Below are 22,634 nucleotides of genomic sequence, written 5' to 3'. Positions count from 1 at the left end.
TTTATTTTTTTCTGGAATTTTACAATTTTCATGTCCAAACGCCCACTAAGTTACTTTTTGGGTTACAAAAAAAGACTTATTTTAATGATATTTAGGTAAAATTGAGTGTCTTTTTAGTTACAAAAAAATAATGCTATATAAATATCAATTTAGGACATAAAATGAAACTTTAATACATACAACTATTAGAATCCCAAACTTAAACTCACTTACAAATCAAATTGTAATAACAGACGATCTAATACTTATATTACTACTACAACAACAACAACATAAACATATTCAGTATAATCTTACAAGCGGGCATAGGGAGGGTAGTGTGCACGCAGACTTTGCCCCAAGATAGAAAAGCTATTTCCGAAGACCCTGGGTTCAAAGACAAAATGAAAAGGAACAGTAGCAATAAGCAATAACAACATCAATATATAAATAACAACGATATAGTAAAATAACTAAATCGAAATAAATAACATGTAGGAATATAGCTCTACGAAGAGGGAAAAAAAGAGACTACAAGACTAATACTATTGCCACTAGGATGACAATGGAATACACCCCGCTAACCCTAATCTTTCTACCCTAATCCTCGACCTCCACACCCTCCTATCTAGGGTCATGTCCTCGGTAAGATGAAGTTTCGTCATGTCGTGCATAATCACCTCACCCTAATACTTCTTAGGCTTGTCTCTACCTCTCTTTATGCCAACCATAGCCAATCTCTCACAACTCCTCACGGAACTTATAATAACTTTTTTCCTAATCTTATCTCACCTGGAATGCCCGTACATCCACTTCAGCATCCTCATCTCGGCTACTTTCATCTTTAGAATATGAGAGTTCTTAACTGGCCAACACTCTATCCCATATAACATAGTCGATATAACCACCACTTCGTAAAACTTACCTCTCACAAATACTTATATTACATATATATAAAATTATAAATCACCAAAAGTGATCACATTACTATTGCTAGTATAATGCGAATTCAAGATTCAAAATCAGTAATACGCGGTGAGATTGTTATAAATTTATACATTTCGATATTCCTCTCATTTTAAACATTAAAAAAAATTGTTAACAGTCTACTTGTAATATTATTCTACATCTCGTTTATATTTCACCATAATATAAATTTTAAACTTTGATGTAATATTCTCTCTATTAAATCAACATTCTTAATTGTAATTTTTTTTACAGTATCACTGAAATAACACTTGTATAAAGTTAGCAAAAAAGTTTTAAACTAACATCTTAAGTCAAATACTGCAGAATAAAATGAGATGAATGAAGTAATATGAAAATAAATTCATGTTAGAAAAAATTTTAAAATCAAGAAAAGGGCAAATGTTCAAGGAAGATACTTATTTGCATCCTGTGTCTTCACAAAATTAAGCATGCATTTCTTAGTGATGAATGGATGTGGTGGGGGGGGGGGGGAAATGAAGAGGTATGTATTTACTCAAATTTGATGTTATATAATCAAACAATTTAACTTTAAGATTTAAAAATTAAATTGAAAATATATATTATTTAGTTGTAGTGGGCACGTTCTAAAATATGTATTTACTCCTCCTCGGGCACATTCAGAGGAGGAGCACTGATGCACCGGTGAGGAGGTGTGAGTGACTGGCTGTAGTGGGCACGCAGAGAGGTAGAGGGAGACCTAAGAAGTATTGGGGAGAGGTGATCAGACAGGACATGGCGCGACTTAGGATTACTGAGGACATGACCCTTGATAGGGAATTATGGAGGTCGAGCATTAAGGTTGTAGGTTAGGGGAGAGTGTGAATATTTCTACAGCACAAGTGAGGGAGACTATCTAGTTAGGAGTTAGACTAGGAATGTCAGTGGTCGTCTATTGATGCAGGGCTTTACCTTCTAGTTGTACTATACCAGCCATCTATTTCGTATTTCGTATTTCGTATCCTGTATTTCATATTTCATATCTCTTATATATTGTTGTTATTTTTATTACGCATTTTTATGGTACTAATATATCATCTCCTATTGTTTTTTTGAGCCGAGGGTCTCCTGGAAACAGCCTCTCTACCCTTCGGGGTAGGGGTAAGGTCTGCGTACATATTACCCTCCCCAGACCCCATTTGTGGGATTATACTGGGTCGTTGTTGTTGTTGTTAGTTCTCTCTAAGGCAGAACGCTTCCCTACCGATGTATTTTTACATCTCACAGCTTGGGCGGCTCGCTTAGTCCCATTCATCTTCGATACAATAGCGTTCGATCAGTGAGCTATCACACACTCTTTCAAAGGTGGTGGCTTCTAGGCAAACTTTCTGACTGTCTCTGCATCCATACCTCCTTTATCATAGAACGATCATTTAGGGGTCTTAGCTGGTGATTTGGGTTGTTTCCCTTTAGACGATGAAGCTTTTCCCCATCGTCTCACTATTCGACCTTGACCTCTGTTATTTTGAGGTCATATTTACAGTAAAATGATAAATATATGTATACAAAATTAATTTGGTAAACACCAAAAAATGCGGATAAAACAAAAAAAATGTATTCTTTTTCTTAGAGGATAAACACACGTGTTAGGCGGCAGACAAATTGAGAAGACAAAGCTCTAAACTTTCATCAAATCATCATTTGCACTCTATTAATTTAATAATCACTCACATAATTTTTAGTACTCCCTATTAAATAATTTTCATTTTTATATATTTCTAAAAATATATTAAACAACAAGACAGATATAAATAAACAAATAAAAACAGAAGAAGAAAGAAACAAAATAATATTACCAATCAATCCTCCTCTCTTTGTCCTCCTTGCTTTTCCACAACACAAAATTAAGAACATGAAGTTTTATTTTTTTGGAAATAAGTATTTGATTATAAAATTTCTAATTTTTATTTAAAAATAAATTTTATTTTTTTAAAAAAAAATTAAAAAGTTATTTTTCAAAATTTTCACTTAAACTACTCACAAAAAATTCAAAACAACCCAAAAATATATTCATGTACAAATACAACTATAATTTTCAAATAAAATTTTCACTTAAAAATTTTTTCGTTCACTTTTTTCCAGAATTTTACAATTCTTATGTCCAAAGGCCCACTAAATGTTTTTTTCCCACAAAATTAATTGTTATTTTTCTTAAAATCTCTCTCTCTCTCCCCTCAATCTTAGCTCATTTGTCCCTTCTCTTTCATTTTCTCCATTGCCAAGAATTCTTGACCCTTCTTTGATTCATCTGTCAAACAGAAACACGGCAGAAAAAAAAAAAAAGAGAACCGAACTACACTTTTTTAGTTTGTACATCTGGGTTTGCAGAAAGATTTAATTTTTCTTAATCAATGGGGTGATTTTGCTCATAAAGATAGGATTTTTGTTCCTTTTTTGAGTATTTTTAGATGATGGGTGTTTGTATTTATCTAAGGATGTAGCTGCAAAATAATTTTCTTGAATCTTGATCAATAATTTTTAGGCCTTTCTTTGTAAAGATAGGATTTTTATTCCTTCTTTTCTTGTTTTTTAATTCAAAATTGTGAACTTTAACAATGGATTCTTGATTTGATGGGGTTATTGATTCTTGGATTTTCTTGGTTTTTGGGGGGGTTAATCTAAGTGGGGTGAAAATCTGAGTAATTTTTTATTTATTTTAGCTGTTGAAAATTGTTGTTGGTGAAAATTTTGAAGTGGGGATTTTGAATCTTGAATCAACATGGATCATGTTGTGGGCGGAAAGTTTAAGCTTGGGAGGAAGATTGGTAGTGGCTCTTTTGGTGAGCTTTATTTAGGTATGTGCATGTCACTTGGTAGATTTTGATTTTATGGTCAACTCCATTTTAATTTTGATTTTTTTTGTGTGTTTTTAGTGTAGTTTTTTAGCTATTGTTTTTGTGTTTCTTATGTTTTTCTGTTTGTTGTTGCTTTTTTGGTTCAGGTGTGAATATACAGAATGGAGAAGAAGTTGCCATTAAGCTGGTAATGGCTTTTGCTTCTTAGTGTTTGGTTCATACTGTTAAGTTGTTTCTTTGTTGTTGTGTTATGTCTATGTAGAGATTTGTGTGGAAGTTAGAGAACCTTTAGTTTTAGAGAACCGTTAAGATAAATTATGTAGTATTGGAATGAAATGAGCCGGAATATATGGGAATAAATGCAGATGATTCATACTCATTTGAACGAAAAGATAATTCATATAGTCGACCCCAAGTAACTTGAGATTGAACTGTAGTTGATTGATTGAATTATTGATATGACATTTAGCTCGTCTTTTTAATATTAGTGGAGTTATAGCACTAAAATGTTAAGGAACAACTACTGTCCTGATTCTGCATTGCATTTACGGATGGTTATTGTTTTGCTCTTCCTAAACCTAAAATCTTACATAATAGATTGCTTTCCTACTTAGTGGAACTGTTCATCTCATCTTATTATCGCAAATATCAGGAATCTGTCAAGACGAAGCACCCTCAACTTCATTATGAATCAAAAATATATATGCTTCTCCAAGGAGGAAGTAAGTATTTCTTCATGTCCTTTACATATCCTCGGCTTTCTTCTATTAATGATGCAACTGTGTTATACGCTACTTGTCAGAAGTTCATACTCACAGACCCTTCTTCGCTAATTATTAGCTTGAATGGGCCCTGTTAATTTCTTATAGGCTATTTTCCCCTTTTACATGACGTCTGTTCTGATTAGAAAATATTTGGTCGGGTGGAAGTAGCAACCAATTAGTTCTGTTGTGTTTCGTCTAATCAAAGAACTATTGGGATGGGAATGATATGTATAGAAAATTGACTACTTATCTCTGCCATTAATTATGAAGCCGGGATTCCCAACCTCAAATGGTTTGGAGTTGAGGGCGAGTACAATGTAATGGTTATTGACCTTCTTGGACCGAGTTTGGAAGACCTCTTCAACTATTGCAATAGGAAGTTCTCTTTGAAAACAGTTTTAATGCTTGCGGATCAACTAGTAAGTAGTTCATTGTCATCCCACTTCTTTCATAGATTAGCTTTTTCTTTTCTTCTAAAACTATTGCGTATGAGTCTGATGTAATAATCTTTCTCTGTGTCATTTTCAGATTAATAGAGTTGAGTATATGCACTCAAGAGGATTTCTTCACCGTGACATAAAGCCAGACAACTTTTTAATGGGACTAGGTCGCAAAGCAAATCAGGTATTTGTTCATGCTATTTTTATTCTTGAATAGGAAATGCAATTTTAAAGCCATCATTTACTTTATAAAACTATTCTAGCTATTGTGCTTCAATATTTGTGATACCATTACCAAATATTAGTGCTGAAGGTAAGGGCTTCAAATGAAAAGGATATGTTGCAGAATATGAAAGTCGTTATATTGCAATAAAACTAATTCTACAAACTAATGACAGGTTTACGCGATCGACTTTGGGCTTGCCAAAAAGTATAGGGACCTACAGACTCACAAGCATATACCATACAGGTACTGTTTGTTTTTTACCTTTTTTTTCACTTTATATATTGAGAGAATCTAAAGTTAGAGAACCCAAACTATTGAACATTTGAATGAAGATTCACCTAGCCGACCTATACTAGCTTTGGATTGAAGCATAAATGATTTTGTTGTTTTCTTCACTTTAGGTGAAAGGCCTGCATAGGACTAATTACAAGCAATGGTGACATTTAATGGAGAAATCAACATTTCTGGAGATTCTTTGTCCACCGTGAAAAATTAGCAAGGAAATATTTGTCAAATGACTTCTTAGTACAGCATTATTGTCGTGTTGGAAACACGCTTAGAATAATTTACTCTTATATACATATATATGCGCACACACACTTGATAAAAACTTTTGCATTTTCAAAACAGTAAACTCACAGTTATCAAGCATCATAGAAAATTCTATCTGGCTTTCAAAAAGCTCAATGACATTCTATTGGTGGTGATAGGATTATTGAATATAATTAATCTTTATGTAATATACTACCAAGGAATTGAGTATTCAATTTCTAGTAAAGTTTTTTTTCTTTTGATGAAGTAAGGTATTTCATTAGAAAGGCATCAAGTAGATGCAATAGTTACAAAATCAGAAGACAAAAATACAGAAAATAAAGAGTTTGTAAGCCCCTTTAGGATGTGCTAAACAATAACTAAGGAGCTAACAAAGTCCAAAAGCTAAAAAGGCTGAGCAAACAATTAGCTTTAAGAGTGTGATTTGGAGTTGAGATTCCATCAAAGCATCTTTGGTTCCTTTCATTCCACAAACTCCAAAAAATAACTACAGGAATCATTAACCAGATCTACTTGATGGCCTTATCAACTTCCCAAAGACTCCAGCTTGTGTATGCCTCTCTAAATATACGATGGCATGACCCAGTTCAAGCCGAAAAGACAAAAAAAACATGTTCCACATAAAAACATAAAAAAAGGGGAGCCTCGTGGAAGAAATGTTAGTATCATTACTAGTATTTCGGAAATAGCCTTACCAAGGACATGACCCTTGATAGGAGGGTGTGGAAGTCGAGGATTAGGGTTGTGGGTTGACGGGCACTCTAGAGTTTCGTCTAGTCTTTCCAGTAGTATTAGTACTGGTCTTGTATTTTCCTATTCCTAGTCCATTATTACACGGTGTGTCATTATTTCCAGCAGGATTGGCTCTATTCTTATAGTGTCGTATTATTAGACCTTTGTTATTGCATGTTGCACCATTTGCTTCCGTGTCTTACTACCTTGTTGTTGCTACTATCTATTTATTGCTTCATTTTCTATTGCTTCATTTTCACTTCACTTGAGCCGAGCCTCTTTCGGAAACAACCTCTCTACCGTCATAAGGTAGGGGTATGGTCTGCGTACACTCTACCTTCCCTAGACCCTACTTGTGGGATTTCACTGGGTTTGTTGTTGTTGTTACTAGTATTTCAGAAAATTGAACCATGGCTTCCTTTGTAATTATTACTCAAAATACATATATGTTGTTACTAGAGTACAAGTATGAATTTATCTGTGAAAATGGGAGTTCATGTACATTTAGAGTAGTAGAGTAAGAAATTCAATTCATCTCCCACTGTATCCCATTGAGATTTTACGGTATCCCATTGAGATTTTTTTAGCCGGTTTTTTTCTTGTTTCCAAGTGTTAGTTGAAAGGAAGAACCTTCAGAAAGGTCTTCACTATAGATGGCCTTTGCAAATGTTGATTGTTTGAACTGACTGGTACTACTAGATTGTGTTACCTTCTGATCATAAAATCTTATGTCGTTGTCAATCTAATTTTGGTTTTACTCTTTGTTTCTTTCCCCTCAATTATGAATTGTATCTGGACTACCCTTGATATGTTTTCTTTCTCAATAATTTTCCAGAGAAAACAAGAATCTGACCGGCACAGCTCGTTATGCCAGTGTCAACACGCACCTTGGAGTTGGTAGGTGTATATCATTTAAGTTGTCAAATAACCACGGCACTACTGAAGCTTTAGAGTCATTTATAACTCATAAATTGTTGTTTTTCTTCTCTCTTTTTTTCCCTGGACAGAGCAAAGCAGAAGAGATGATTTAGAATCTCTGGGCTACGTGCTTATGTATTTTCTTAGAGGAAGGTTGGATTTTGGGGGTTTCACCTTTTTGTTTTAGCATCTCTCTGTTTCTTCCTAATGTAAATTGTAGACTTGTTTGCTGACCTCCGACACCTTCTTCTTGGTTTAGCCTTCCATGGCAAGGACTGAAAGCTGGTACCAAGAAGCAGAAATACGACAAAATCAGTGAGAAGAAGATGTTAACTCCAATAGAGGTACTTGTTGTGATCATCAGAGTGTCTTAGTTATGTGACACCGTCATCACCTTTTGTAAATTACAAGAGCATCTGTCGTGACACCTCCAGCGATCCTTATGTCGTATTATCTTGTTGAGCTATGATGGAAATTCTTCACTACAACTGATGAGGCAATTAACACATGATTCCATTTTACTGTAACAGGTGTTATGCAAATCCTATCCATCAGAATTTATATCATACTTCCACTATTGCCGGTCATTACGATTTGAAGATAAACCTGACTATTCATATTTGAAGAGGCTTTTCAGAGACTTGTTTATCCGTGAAGGTAGATAATACTACTGCTCTTTTCTTTTACAAATTTAGGTCCAACGGCTGTCTGTTTGTAACTACTCGATTCTTGTCTTTATTTGATATGTATTCTAGTCTCTTAACCTTAATCTTTGACATCACGTCAGGTTATCAATTTGACTATGTTTTTGATTGGACCATTTTGAAGTATCCTCAGATCGGTGCCAGTTCTAGAGGACGAGTTAGTGCTTGTCAAACTTTCCTTTCGATTATTACTTTTCATTCTTCTCGCTTATTATGAACGATAGTCATGCATGCTCTTGCTACCAGGCTCCTGGTGGAAGTGCCGGACTAAACGCTGGGCCATCTGCTGAAAGACCAGGAAGGACAGGTATCATATTCGAACGAAGTAGTAAATGGCACCATTGCTACTGACAATTTATTGTCAATTAAGCTTGACATGTTTTGCTTCTGTAATCCAGTTGGACAAGATATTCGAGACAAGTTTTCTGGTGCTGTTGAAGCATTTTCGAGAAGGAATGCTTCGGGTACAGGAAGGCATGGGGAACATTCCAGACACAAGACTTCAGAGGATATGACTTCATCTAAAGATGTGGTATTTGATCATTCCCTCTTTTCAATTGTATTTTGGAGTTGGTGCTGTTTTTTTAGTTGCCTTATTTGTTCTTGCTTAATTTAGTAACTAGTCGATCTGTGTATTTAAAAAAAAGAAGTAATGACTAGCCAATGCGTGAATCAATAGTTTAGTGCTTCTTATTTATTCCTGTGTGCAATAGCTCTTAGTCTTCCAAAATAGTACTAATAGAATAACTATGCCTCAATCCTGAACAGAAACTGTCGTAGAAGAGAAATTGAATTTATTAACTAATAGTTGCATATATTTTTCCTTTTGTGGTATCCCGAATACTAGCATTTAGCTGGGGCGAAGCTACATGTATTGAAGGGGGTTCAATTGAAACCCCAACCGTAAGGGAAGCTTCTAGTATAGTTGCAAAGGAGGCAAAAAATTGCTTTAGGTTGCAGGTCTGAATCTGAGGTGTTGCATTCTTGCATTCTTTTAGTCCCCTTTATTAGAACTCCTAGTTCCATCACTGCATTTCATTGACTGGATTATATGCTTGCCAGTTGCCAAAGTAGTACTATCACTAAATCTGCTTGTATGTTGCAGCAACCTGATTCAGAAAGAGGCCGTACCTCGAGAAATGGAAGCTCTTCAAAAAGGGCTGCCATTTCTAGCAGCAGACCGAGCTCTTCTGGTGATCCCACCATCACTGATAGTCGCTCGAGCAGACTAGTGGCAAGCAATGGCCGCGTGTCTACCACACAAAGAACTCATCCTGGCATCGAACCAAAACCATCACCATTCTCACGTAAGGGGACACGTGATGACCCTCTTCGGAGCTTTGAGTTCCTTTCGATCAGAAAGTAAATGTCACGCACTTGTAAAGAGATAATTTCCTGTTTGTTTGGAACATTGCTATCCTATTTACGGATGTCTTTTTTAAGTGTTGTATATTGAAAATGTTCTATGTGACAACTAAAGCTTATCCAACTTTCCATTATCCCTTTGTTTTGGTTTTGATTTAGAGCTTCTGGCCATTGTAAAAGCCTTTAGACTCATCTAAAGAAATGATGAGTAAAAAGTGCTAGAGTTTTATACATGTACACTCGGATAGATGTAATAAATATTATTATTGTACCATGAATGTTTCTTTTTAACTCATATACATGTTTTTCGATTGTTTTGAGAGAAGGAATTTCGTTGTGGGAATTAAACACTGATGATTATAATTTGGCTGAATACATATGCGGCCCCTGGAACCTTACACCTGACATTTGTAAGAAATGTGCCTACTAAACACTAAACCAACAATCAGTCCAAAAGACCAAATGTGATGTGGCAACCCAACCAATAAAGTAGAGACACGTCAACCGAAAAACACAAAAAAAAACTGAAAGAAATACAGTTTAAGGGAAACAATCTGCAGAACATGAAAACTGTCCCAATATTATAGAAGAGTTATCATGTAATTCTCTCAACTATCCTACACAAAAGCACAAGGCAAACGCAAAGTCGATGAACTTAAGTTTAGTTTTGCATTCATTCAGAATATGTACAACAATATGTAACTAATATAAACATGCCAAAATATGACAAAGTTATGTTTGTAACCAGCCAACCTCCTAGTTGTTATCGCTCGATCAGTCAACTAAGAAACATGTTGTATCTAGTTCTTTAGGTGGTTCACTCATGAAGCTTGGGCCAAGTTGAGCTCTGTAACCACTTTAGCAAACTTGCAATACAATTCAACTTAGCTACATTCTTTGAATGCCAGCAAAACTGCAACATCAAATTTCCAGGACATTGTCAGTCATAGTACAATATTAAATTTAGCCAAACAATTACTGTTGTAAAACAAGCTCAGGGGAAGGATTTTCACCTCAACTGTTTTCTCTAGTGTCATTCTCATAGTTATTCTTCACCTAGTGATTTTATAAGACTGCGTGGCGAATGTGCCCAAATTGGAAGATCAAAAAATGGTTGTTTTACCCTTTCTTCTGCTGCAGAGCATAGGGCTTCAGCAACATCACAGCGCTTTAATATATTGTGAATTAAATCTTCCTTAGCTTCAGCCTAAGTTAAGTGATAACAACCAAGTTAGAGAGCTAATGAGATATAAGGGAATTTCATTAAAGTACAAAAATAAAAAGTTGCACCATAATTGTTGCAGCTACATCCCTGAAACACCCAGAAACAACAACTACCCAGTAAAATCCCACAAAGTGGGGTCTGGGGAGGGTAATGTGTACGCAGACCTTACCCCTACCCCGATAGGGCAGAGAGGCTGTTTCCGATATACCCTCGGCTCAGAAAGACGGAAATAAAAAACAAGAAAAGGGCCATATTTGCCCCTTTAATATTGAAAATAAGCTACATCTACCCTCCATTCCAGTTTCTCAGTATAACCACCCTACCGTTATAACCACCCTACCGTAATACATTTGGATCATATTTTCCCCAAAAAAGGTAGCAATTTGTTTCTACAACATATTATAGCAGATTTTAACAGAGAATTTGTCATCATCCTTACCTGCTGTCCAAATCAGAGAGTCAAGCCTATTGGCATAAAAAATCAGAGGTTCCTAATGAAGCAATAATTGACTGACTTCATTTATTTTCCAATCATAGAAATTTCTCCTGAAATTGAAATTCGGACCTGTCCCAGTATAACATCAGTCCACAACCTGATTTTTTTTCCATTAACAAGTTCCAACCTTCAATTTGACATTCTGACCATAGTTTACAGATCATTCATTAGTACTACTGTCTGCATTAACACTGAATAGACTACTTTTAGCAAGGTTCACTTATAAACCTGAAACAGCTTCAAAAGCTAACAGAATTCCTCTTATTAAGATGGAGAAATTGTTCCTTATCTGCTTCACACAATAGTAGTGTGTAATCAGCATAAAGGTTATCTGAAATTATCATCCTCTTATTACCACTCCTTTCAATCTTGAAACCTAATTCACCCTGTTCTTTCACCTCTTTTAAGCATCAGACTTGGTATTTCGGGTTGCTATTTGCTATTTCAGGTTACCAAAACAAACAGAACCTTCCAGGTTGCCATTTTATCAACAGAGAAAATCTGACAGCTCATGAAATATGTTACTCTTGCATCTCAAAAGTGCCAATACTGATGGTCACTAATTTTTCAGACATCTTTTCCATAATTCTTAGTTCCTACAAAAAAATATACTAGTATTTTGACTAACTCTACTTTCAAAAGAAAACTTTAAAAAATCAACATTTGAATCTGCACAAGCTATTAGTATTTTCCGTTGCCAATATATTCAACAGGACCTGGAGCCCAAACAAAATCAGAGTTTAAAATACCAGAAAACAAATGCATTAATTATAGTATTTCAATACAATCATTCCTATATTTCCTTAGTGAGAAGCTTTTATAGCCACATAAATTATATGACATGTTGAAGACCACAAGTTTCAAAAGGTTTAGTCACACAAATGTTATGACATATTTAAGACCGCAAACTTCAAAAGTTTTTCTTTCTTTATTAAATTTTGTATCAAGACAAACTACGACAAATAAAGTGAAATGGGTGAGTAGTTAATTTAGCTTGCACTTTTAGCAAAAAGCAATTAACATAATCACCTTTTAACCAATACTTTGCCGGACAAACGAAGACGGATCAACAATGTAACTTATGGAGGGAATCTATTAACTTAATGTCGCGGTAGAAAACCCTACAACTCTGTGAAAAGCGGGTATGTTTGTCCAAATATTATTTTTACCTAAAAAGTGGCTAAATCTCGATTAGTTTTGAATCTAATTTCAGTTACCGATTCAAAATAAGATTGTTTCTGAATTTCTCGCAGGGAACAACAGGGTCATTATCCACTAAATATCTATAAATATTTGAGTGCGAACTCAATAATTATTAGTATCTATTAACTTGATGTCCCTGTGAACCCCTACAACTCGTGAAAGAGACGAAATGGCAAGCAAGCAAATACCTGAGAGAGGCGCTGATCAACTGAGCTGAAACCCGACGATGACTGTAGCTGCGGCTGTGGCCGCGGCTGCTGCTGCGGCTGCGGATCACTACTTTTCTGCTGTTGGATTTTCGACTTTACTTTCAAGTCGTTCACTGCTTTCTCCCAGAGCTCCAACTCTTCAATATCTTTACCAAACCTCTCTAAAATTCTTAAGAGAACCCGTTTCTTCCTTTTCAGTTTAGCCACCGCCGGATTTGGCCGCACCGGGGCGGCGAAGGCGGAGGTGGTAGAGCTCGAAACTTGCAGCTGCTGCAGCTTTCTCCGCTTGTAGATAAAGCCATCGTCGTTTACGATTTCCCATTCGAAAACCTCTGTAGCCATCTATTACAAAGAATTTGGGGCAGATTGTATTTACTTTCAATTACAAACCCTAGGCTATAATATGCCGAAATTGAAAAATTAAACTAGAAATGAATAGACTTTGCCGCTAAATTGGCTCCCAAAATTTTAAAAAGAAAAAAAAAAAACACTTTTTTTTCTTTTGAAAAAGTCAAAAAATGCAATCTGGTACACTAACCTCCCGCTATGTACAGGTTCAGGAAAAGGTTCGACTATAAGGATTCCACGGTTTGAACCCGTGACCTCCTAGTCACATAATAATAACTTTACCAGTTACGCCTCGCCTTCAAATGTAATTTTTCAAATGTATTTTTGGTGAAAAATAATTTGTATTTGGCCAATCAATTCTAGAAGCACTTGAGCAACAAATATTGTTTGATCAAGCTTTTAAAAAGTATTTTTAAGTGTATTTTCTTAAAAGTACTTTTGGAAAAAACTATTTTTTTCAGTTTCTTAAAAACAGCTTTTGTTTTTACTCAAAAGTATTTTTTTTTCCTTTTAAAAACCGTTTACTCCTTGACTTTGAAAAATATTACTGTTGACCAAAAAAAAAGTTTGGCCAAACACAAAGTCATCCATCTTGACGCATGTATCTTTTGCTTCTCATTTGTGTAACACATTAAGAGCCCGTTTGGCCATGAAAATTTGTATACTTTTTTTTCGAAATCTTTTTATTTTTTTCGAGATCAGTGTTTGACCATAAAATTTTCAATTTTCACTTGAAGATGAATTTTAGAATTTTTTGAAAATTTGAAAAACTCCAAAAGGTTGTTTTTCAAAATTTTCGTTCAGATCACTCAAAAACAACCCAAAATTATATTCATGTCCAAACGCAACTCTAATTTTCAAATATCATTTTCACTTGAAAAAAAACACTTTTTCGGAATTTTACAATTCGTATGTCCAAACACTTACTAAATTAGACTTTTATCCCGCGCCAAAAATTATTTATATTCGGTAGCCAAAAAAGTGTATAATTTTTATATATATTTTGGCTATTATTTTAAGAGCTGCTATACAATGTCATTTTTTCATTAAAAAAATTAGTTTTTAGTTAAAAAGCTAACATCCGGAGGAAATATCTATTGTAGTAAGTCTTAACTTGAAGTCTGTCTGTCACATTTAATTTTGATATAAAATAACTATTGTCGTAAATTGCAACTTAAAGTAAAATTTATAACTAATAAGTTACATCAATCACATTTAAATTTGATAGAAAATCTATTGTTTTAAGTCGTAAATTAGGGTAACGATTATTTAAATGGTTTATGTCCGTCATTTTTAACTTTGATATTTGCCACATTCCGTCAATTTTTCACCGTTACATTTTTTTATTAAGAAAATGATAAATAGTGAATAATGTTTATGTCAATTTGGTTAATTTTTGTAGTAGTTAGAATAAAAATTCGATCTTTTGTTTTGGCAACAAAACAGCTATTTTTACTGTGTTTCCAATTATAAATCATCAAAAATTTTATTTTCCAATTACATATCCTATTTTTTTTTCTTTACTTTTTACTAGTTCTTTCTTTAGAACTTTTCGAATTTTTTACAAGGGCGTAGAAATTTGTTGTTTAAAGTTGCGAAACTCTCTGGATAATGAGTCCATCTATCTATCTAGCCTCTCTACTTAAAAATCATATTTGATTAACAGCGAGATTCAAACTTGTAGTGTACGTTGCATTAGGCATTCTGAGCTGAAAGGAGGCAAACAAATGAAGGGAGGCATTACGGGCCGACTACAAGAAAAGCAAAGCTTCGTAGATTCGGTCAAGTCGCTTATAGAATGTCAACGACTATTCTCCACTTAATTAATAAGTGAAGGGAGAGGGAAGTGAGGCTTGGCGAGCTTTATAAGACCGACCATTACATAAGCCGCTGGCGGAGAAAGATCGAGCGTAACTTCGCGCAACTGCTACGCCCTTGCTTCTTGCCCCTTATTTCAAACTCAAGGAAAGCCTCGATCAATATGAGAAAAATGCACTCAAGCGCCCAACCTAGTAAAGGGGCTTGGGCTCGAAAGTCGGCCTTACTCAACAAGTCCTACCACACATCCCCATGTACCACCTTTACTATTGAACCAAAACCTTGAGGTCCATGTAATAAAAGTTTCCAACACTCCATTTTCATATACACAACACTGATCAAATGTAGCTGAAGAGAGCTACCACTTTGTAGCACTAGATATATCATCTCTTTCTGGTTAGTCTACTCAAGGCAGAGTCCCAGCGAAGAAATGCCACGTGATTTCTTCCCTTCTGTCTAATTATTTGTGACATAATTACTCGGTACATGTGCTGGTCAAGGTAGCGAATACCAGAGGCAGACCCAGGATATCCAGGATATGAAGGTGGCCGGGGCACATAAGCGGACTGCTCAACCAGTGTCCTATCGTACTTTTGATCTTAAGGGATTCAGGCAAAATATGTTGAATGTTCTCAACATATATGCACATATATATCTAGAATTTTTGTCGAGGTTAAATGAATCTGGTGATCCCTCTTCTCTATACATAAGTCCGCCTCGGGCTACCCAGTGAATAATGAAGGAGTGGACAAGTTGATCCGAACATCACTGTCATTAAAAAATGCACACACACTAGCACACTACAGAATAGAAATTTCATGACAAGAGAAGAAAGAAGAAAGCCATGCCAAGATTTTATCAAACAACTAATACATTGTTTGTAGCTTTCGGACAACAATTTATGACACTTCAGCTCAAAGAAGACCAAGGATTGATGCATCACATCATTCTTGGAGCAAAATTATGTACACAACAACTTATGGAAATTCCTGTTTCATGTTGAAGGCAACAACATAAGGACTAGTCCAAGATATTGAGATCAAGGATTTCTAAGTGCAGCCAATCTTTTCTCCAGTTCATCAATCCCCGAACTGCCAGTACGAAAACACCAGAACAAACTTATGTGAGAGAGTTAATGAGATTACAGCGAGTAAGCTCATCGCAGAACATGAAAAATGCACTTCTTATTAATACGATTATTTACAGGAAGAGAAGAAAAATGAAGAACCGAAAAATGCACGTACTTTGATCTGTCAGCGAGCAGTGCATTCAAAATGTCTAATAATTTGCTTGAGGATACTGTAGTACTTGAAGCGAATTATACTATTTCCAGAGACAAAGCCAAGATTTGAAGCTTATGGATTTGAGATTCTAAATCTTTTAAGTTACTGGGTTCCAAATTAATAATCTGTACATGTTCTTTGAATTTTTTACGACAAATACATGGTTTGAACCAAAGTTATTGGGTTCGACCGAACCCATAGCTTCTACTCTCCCTCCGCCCCATATTTTTTCCCCTATCTATTTAATATAAGAAAAGTTTTCTTATGAGTGAAGAAACAAAGTGCGCTTAGCTGTCATAAATGAGTTAATAGTATCCATTTTTACCAAGTGAAGACTACAACAGCTTTAACTAGGTTCGCGATCTAGAAGGTAACATGGCCAAGGCAATTTCTAGTGAAGGACACATGTTAGTGAAACCTGGCTTTCTAGTTTTTTTTTTTTTTTTAAATAACCAAGAAATATGCCGTTTCTAGCGTCATAACTCGGTGGATACTGAGCCCCTTCCCTCTATCCTTCTCCATGTAAATACCAAATTTAGTTCACCAGTCGAATTCGAACTCATTATATGCACCTACCACACATCCTTCTGCGTAAACCTTTACTGTTTGGCTCCATAAGTTTATCTCTTGAAAAAGCATGCGAATGAAGGAAAAGGGCAATAAAGTAACAAGTAGACCATATCAAAAGAAAATGAGAACGAACCTGCTTGATTCCTCGGTCCTTTTTCCAGCAATTTTCCCCTTGGGAGCCGCTGACAGCTGTCAAGATAAAAACATGGGATTGTCAATTTAACGTGGTAATTGCCAACGTCAAATTACTTTCCTTCTTGTAAGTAAGAAGACTAGTTGTTCCACTATGAAACATAATTAAAAACTAACCTGTGAGGCAACATCGACTCCAATTTCATCAAGGACCTGCAAAAATAAGAACCAAATTAACTTGCAAGAAAACGATACATAGTTGTGACCATGTGTTATAGATATTAACATGTACATTAAAATGCACTTCAATAGTTGTTTGATTCCTAAAAATAAAATTCTACATTCAATCTTAGTTCCATTAGCAAAAGAGTCCAGGCTAACACGTTTTATTAAGAAAACATCGATCCTGAAGAAAACCAGAATCCTATCTGAACAATCAAAACTTTATATGTATTTTCAATTAAATCAACTACTAAGCTAATCATAAAGTAAACACACCTGCTAACTTTTTCCAGTCATAAATCATAATTGAAAGGGGCTTTTAAGAGCATACCTGGTTTGTCAAGTCATCAGTTTCCTCTTCCGCTTCATCATTATCTATAGCATCATCTATGGCGTCTGACATCATTTCAGTCTACAAACACAAACACCAACTATTGAGGTGACTTGTAATAATATGAGTTGACGTGAAGGAAATATGATTTTATTTGAAGATTTAACAGATAGTGTGCGATCAATCAGTTTTACCGTCATATCCAATTGAGCTGATTGCCTCTGGAAATCTTGCATCACCTTCGCTTGCTTCGTGGGGTCCATTTGCTGCATAAAATCAACTGATAATTATGAGAACGAATCAAGAAGATGACTTCACATATGAAGAAATTGATGAGCAATATATGAAAATAAACCAAATAACGGAGGCGATGGAAGAGGAGGAGCAAAATTGACACAAAAAAAAGAGGTGTAAAGAAACACGAGATAATCAGACTGCTAGATCCAATATCAACCACATCTTTAATTTATCTGCAAGGAGCCAAGAGGTTTCAAGAGAATGAGAAGTTAATTAACATTCCACCAACCAGTGAAGACTGCAGATGCCCTCTCATCATGACATTCATTTCCATGTGTATGAAGATGAGTCTTTTTTATAAGGGGATAATTACATTCTTGGGCCGCCCAACAAAATAATAGCCGGCAAATGTATATGTTTTATATATTAAATATAAATATACATATTATGTATATTTGGGCTACAGACTAGTTATTTTGGGCCACCAGGCCAAAATGGAAAAGTCCCATTTATATTTCATTCTTTCATGCAAACAAACAGAAAACTTATAATTAGATGACACGTGATCGTTGGCCATCGAACCTTATTCATAGCAGTCATAGCCTTAGTTGCTCCTTTCATGCCTGCAGCAACCGAAGATTGGGCAGATATTGCCTGCAAAAAGGCAAAAGAGCTTTTCAAGTTCATTTCACAGAAAGTGGACAAAAGAACTGAAATCAGTATGCATGTAAAATGACTTTGTAGAGTACCTGAGTGTGAGTCGCTATACCTCTCATTTGAGCCCGACTACCTTGCAAGTTGGCTATTTGCTGTCTAAGTCTGACTAACTGACGTGCTAATACCTTTGTTGCTGTCTGAAAATGCAGGGGTAAACAAATGACATATGAGTTCCAAAGCAGAGAGGTAATTTATGACAGCTAATTAAGCGTTTGATGCTGACACTTAAGACCCACCTCATTTCCAGTTTTAGCAGTCTTTTTTATCTCAGCAACAAGCTTCTTTTCCTGTTTCACCAAGAAATACATCAAAATGTCGCTTACAGATATTACATCGCGTGCAGAACAGTAAGTAAAGGGAGTGCGATATAAAGGAAAAAGGCAGTATAAGCTCTAAAATTGCATAAATTTTTGTCTCTCGAACAGACTCAAAATACTTTCAAGAATAGGCTAGCAACAGAAAGAAGCTCTAGACATACCTCTGATTGCAAAGCAGAAATTTCCTTCTCAATACCTACATCACAATTTTAAACTAAATTGAGTTACTCGCCAATTACTTAAAAGAAGCCTTTTCACACATTGAGAACTGAAATTGTAGATACCAATGCGATAGTCTTCCTAACCTTCCCTCTCTATTCACAGAAATTGTGTCTTCCGATGGGTAAGAAATTACAACTTATCAATGAATTATTATCAAATCACTTCCCTATTTACAGAACGGTTTAGCCTAATTTACCCTCCTTTGAACATGATCTCAACTGGCTTCCTGACTTATTAAAGCTACATAAAGGTGCACTACTTATAAAGTCCTTCTAGTAGAATGGACGGCATAGGTACAAAAAATGGGCAAGAAAAGAATTTAATCCACAATTACTGAAATGTGAGCACAGTCCAAACACCACTTTACACTGCTTGCACAAACAGATAGGTCTTGACTAATCTTATACTAAGCATAGTTGTGATTTATAATTAGCAATTAGAAGACGCTTGATGACAATGGGAACATCTGGAAGATATATCAGACCCATTCAAACAAAGAAGTAAATGGACCTTCACTATTTTGGAGACCTTCCAAGGGCATTCCGTTTATTTTGAGATTAGAGTAATTCTTAAGTCCTCTGCTGGCGAGTTTACCCGTTTTACTCTCTTAGCTCGGAGAGTCACTGACTCACTGCTCATATCACTTGTATACCTTAGGTATTCATATATCTCGATATGCGAAACACTGAGATTAAGCATTACTTTCTATCAACTACCTGAACTACTATTGGTGCAATTGCATAAAGCCCCAACAATATCATCTAGTACCAATGAACTAACAACTTAATCTCATACATCAACTACACTGCCAGGGTAGACTATATGACTTCTTTGTATATGGAGTATTCAAATCATATTTGACTATTTTTACACTAGCCATTATATCAATCTACCGCAAGCCTCCTCCATTTACAATTACCTAATAATTTAATGAATTCCAGAAAATCGTCACTATGAGTGTAAATGAAAAGGTCAAATATGCTACTTACAATTCAAATAGTACCTTACCCCTTGCATTTTTTCCCCGTCATTCTACACAATGTTTTGTCAAATAAAGGTGAACAAAAGGCCATTTATAAATCTGTGAAAATAACATAGAAAAACCAATGGGGAAAGTTTTAACAATTGAGGCATTTTATAGCTTCAGCCAGAGTGTATGATTACAAAGTGATCAAAAAGCTAGCTCAGTCAAAGACGAATATTGAAAGGCAGTGTGTACCGCTTAACATATTTTATAACTTTTCTTTGAATTTTCTGTATATGTATACAGTAGCGGATGTAGCTTATTAGCTACCGGTTCAACCAAACATGCTATTTCTACACTGAAACATGATGTGTGTGTATGAGTGTAAAAAAACATTAAAATTCTAACAATTAAATATTTTGGACCATAATTTCAAAATATGGAGGTCGAGCATTAAGGTTGTAGGTTAGGGGAAAGTGTGAATATTTCTACAACACAATAGAGTGAGACTAGCCAGTTAGGAGTTAGACTAAGAATGTCATTGGTCGTCTATTGATGCAGGGCTTTACCTGCTAGTTTTACTATACCAGCCATCTATTTCGTATTTCGTATTCTGTATTTCATATCTCTTATATTGCTGTTATTTTATTATGCATTTCTTATGGTACTAATATATCGGCTCCTGTTGCTTTTTTTTTTGAGTCGAGGGTCTCCTGGAAACAGCCTCTCTACCCTCCGGGGTAGGGGTAAGGTCTGCGTACATATTACCCTCCCCAGACCCCACTTGTGGGATTATACTGGGTCGTTGTTGTTGTTCTTGTTGGACCATAATTTCAAAGCCCGATCTGTTCAGTGCTAAAAACTTTGAAGTCATCACGTTTAAATCCTGAATTCACTTCTGCATCTATATAGTTTGATTTCGAGACAGTGGGTGCCCATGTGCTTATATGTTGAATCCACCTATGAGCTCAATGTGGGGGTGGGGGACTAAAACTTTAAACGGTTTACCTCTGGTAGCATGGGTCAGTTCTCTTCTACTCTCCCGAAGCGCCTCTGCCAAAAAAAAATATCAAACTTGAACACTTAGTAAATATAAACACAGCTCAATTTTGTGGATGCTCAACACCCAGCAGAAGATCAAATGTCAATTCCATGAAGAATACTAAATGCTCAAATATAATTAAGTAACATACAACAACAACAACCCAATATAATCCCACTAGTGGGGTCTGGGGAGGATAATGCGTACGCATACCTTACCCCTACCATGAGGTAGAGAGGCTGTTTCCAATAGACCCTCAGCATCCTTCCCTCCAAGAACTCCCCATCTTGCTCTTGGGGTGACGTGAACTCACAACCTCTTGGTTGGAAGTGGAGGTTGCTTACCATCAGAGCAACCCCTCTTGTCATAATTAAGTAACATACAATAGATCAATTTACTATACCTCAATCCCAAACCAGTCAGTATTCAATATACATAAAAATCATCTAAATGTATTATAGAGGTAGCAATATAGAAACAAACAAAAGGGGTTCTTCAAAATTTGATTTTTTTTATGAAAAACAAGAACTTAACAATCAATCAATCAACTACTCCGCAATCCCAAACCAGTCACTATTTGTTATATGAATCCTCTATATATGAATCATCTATATGTGTCGAAAAAAATCATATAATGTGTAATCGTGTATTCTAAGGTAGAAATTACATGAATAAACAAAAGGGGTTCTTCAAATTTTTATTTTTTATGAAAATCAAGAACTTAAAAATCGAACCTTTAGCATTGGGTTTCTTGGAAAAGATGTTCATTGTTGATTGAACCAACACTGTGTAACAGAGGAAGATTTATGGATAATTGGGAATCTGGGTTTGATGATATATATAGGAGTGAAAATATATGTATATACGCGGTGAGACTATATATACACTGTACGGTTAAACAGAAGAAGGGAAGCTACCTGGGAATTTGTACCTTTGATATATTTAATAAGTCAACTCCGAGAGAGAGGAGACTTTCTATATTTTTCTCAAAGCCCCATAAGTTTTGGTTTTTACAAAAAATAGCCAGTAAGTTCACGGTTGCACTCCCCCACCCCCACCCCCCACACTTAATTAGTCAAAGATAGAAAGGGAGATATGAACGTCTGGGACTCTGGGGTATGATGATGTGCATGGTGGCTTTGGTTTTTTGGAGATAGAAATGAAGGAGGAACGTCTTTGTTGGACTTTGCTAGAGCATTTGATTTGGTGATAGCAAACTCGAGTTTTTCAAAGAAAAGGGAGCACTTGGTCACCTTTCGGAGTTCGGTGGCCGAGACTCAGATTGATTATTTACTCCGCAAGAAGTCTGATAGAGGTCTTTGCACGGATTGCAAGATCATCCTGAGTGAGAACCTCTCGACCCTTCATAGACTCCTGGTCATGGACGTTGAGATCACGAGAAAGAGGAGGAAGAGGGCGATGTATAGCCAACATAAGATCAAGTGGGGAGCCTTGACGGAAGCTAAAGCGAAAGAGTTGGGGTCAAGCTGGTGACTATGGGGGCTTGGAGGAGTAACGGGGATGCAAGCACTATGTGGACCACGACTATGCAGTGCATTAAGGAAGCCACGAGAGAGGTATTAGGGGTCACAAAGGGTTACTCTGGTGGTCACAAGGGAGACTGATGGTGGAATGGAGAGGTGCAAGAAAAAGTGAAAACCAAGAAAGCAACGTATCTGAAGCTAGTGAAAAGTGTGGACGAGAAGGATAAGAGGGTGAATATGGAGCATTATAAGTGGCTAAGAAAGAGGCAAAACTAGTAGTTACGGCGGCCAAGACCGCAGCTTTTAGTCGTTTGTATGAGGAACTCGAGGGCCGAGGTGGGGACGAGAGGTT

At 35.9% G+C, this 22,634-nt stretch overlaps 3 protein-coding genes across 3 annotated transcripts; 1 reads left to right on the top strand and 2 right to left on the bottom strand.

Moving 5' to 3' along the window:
- The first annotated feature begins 3,084 nt into the window (after positions 1-3,084).
- Positions 3,085-9,757, top strand: LOC104210688 (casein kinase 1-like protein 10). The gene is made up of 14 exons (XM_009759639.2): positions 3,085-3,761; positions 3,908-3,948; positions 4,414-4,483; positions 4,796-4,944; positions 5,054-5,149; positions 5,364-5,434; positions 7,311-7,372; positions 7,483-7,546; positions 7,653-7,737; positions 7,924-8,050; positions 8,181-8,254; positions 8,344-8,404; positions 8,496-8,629; positions 9,203-9,757. The coding sequence occupies exons 1-14, from the start codon at positions 3,686-3,688 to the stop codon at positions 9,461-9,463; spliced, it is 1,371 nt and encodes a 456-aa protein (XP_009757941.1). The 5' UTR covers positions 3,085-3,685; the 3' UTR covers positions 9,464-9,757.
- Positions 9,758-10,021: 264 nt separating this feature from the next.
- On the bottom strand, positions 10,022-13,013 carry LOC104210690 (uncharacterized). Its single transcript, XM_009759640.2, has 3 exons — positions 12,575-13,013; positions 10,476-10,669; positions 10,022-10,375 (listed from the first exon to the last, which is right to left on the bottom strand). The coding sequence occupies exons 1-2, from the start codon at positions 12,935-12,937 to the stop codon at positions 10,508-10,510; spliced, it is 525 nt and encodes a 174-aa protein (XP_009757942.1). The 5' UTR covers positions 12,938-13,013; the 3' UTR covers positions 10,022-10,375; positions 10,476-10,507.
- Positions 13,014-15,592: 2,579 nt separating this feature from the next.
- On the bottom strand, positions 15,593-21,713 carry LOC104210691 (vacuolar protein sorting-associated protein 2 homolog 3). The gene is made up of 11 exons (XM_009759641.2): positions 21,533-21,713; positions 20,765-20,809; positions 18,732-18,766; positions 18,490-18,540; positions 18,286-18,390; positions 18,119-18,190; positions 17,494-17,565; positions 17,300-17,380; positions 16,924-16,959; positions 16,748-16,803; positions 15,593-15,852 (listed from the first exon to the last, which is right to left on the bottom strand). Exons 1-11 carry the CDS (start codon positions 21,564-21,566, stop codon positions 15,801-15,803), a joined length of 639 nt encoding a protein of 212 aa, XP_009757943.1. The 5' UTR covers positions 21,567-21,713; the 3' UTR covers positions 15,593-15,800.
- Between the last annotated feature and the right edge of the window lie 921 nt (positions 21,714-22,634).

Source organism: Nicotiana sylvestris, chromosome 2 (assembly GCF_000393655.2).
Source record: "Nicotiana sylvestris chromosome 2, ASM39365v2, whole genome shotgun sequence".
Taxonomy (NCBI): Eukaryota; Viridiplantae; Streptophyta; class Magnoliopsida; order Solanales; family Solanaceae; genus Nicotiana; species Nicotiana sylvestris.
The sequence above is the reverse complement of the archived record's forward strand: the minus strand, read 5'-3'. Positions and strand labels throughout refer to the sequence as shown.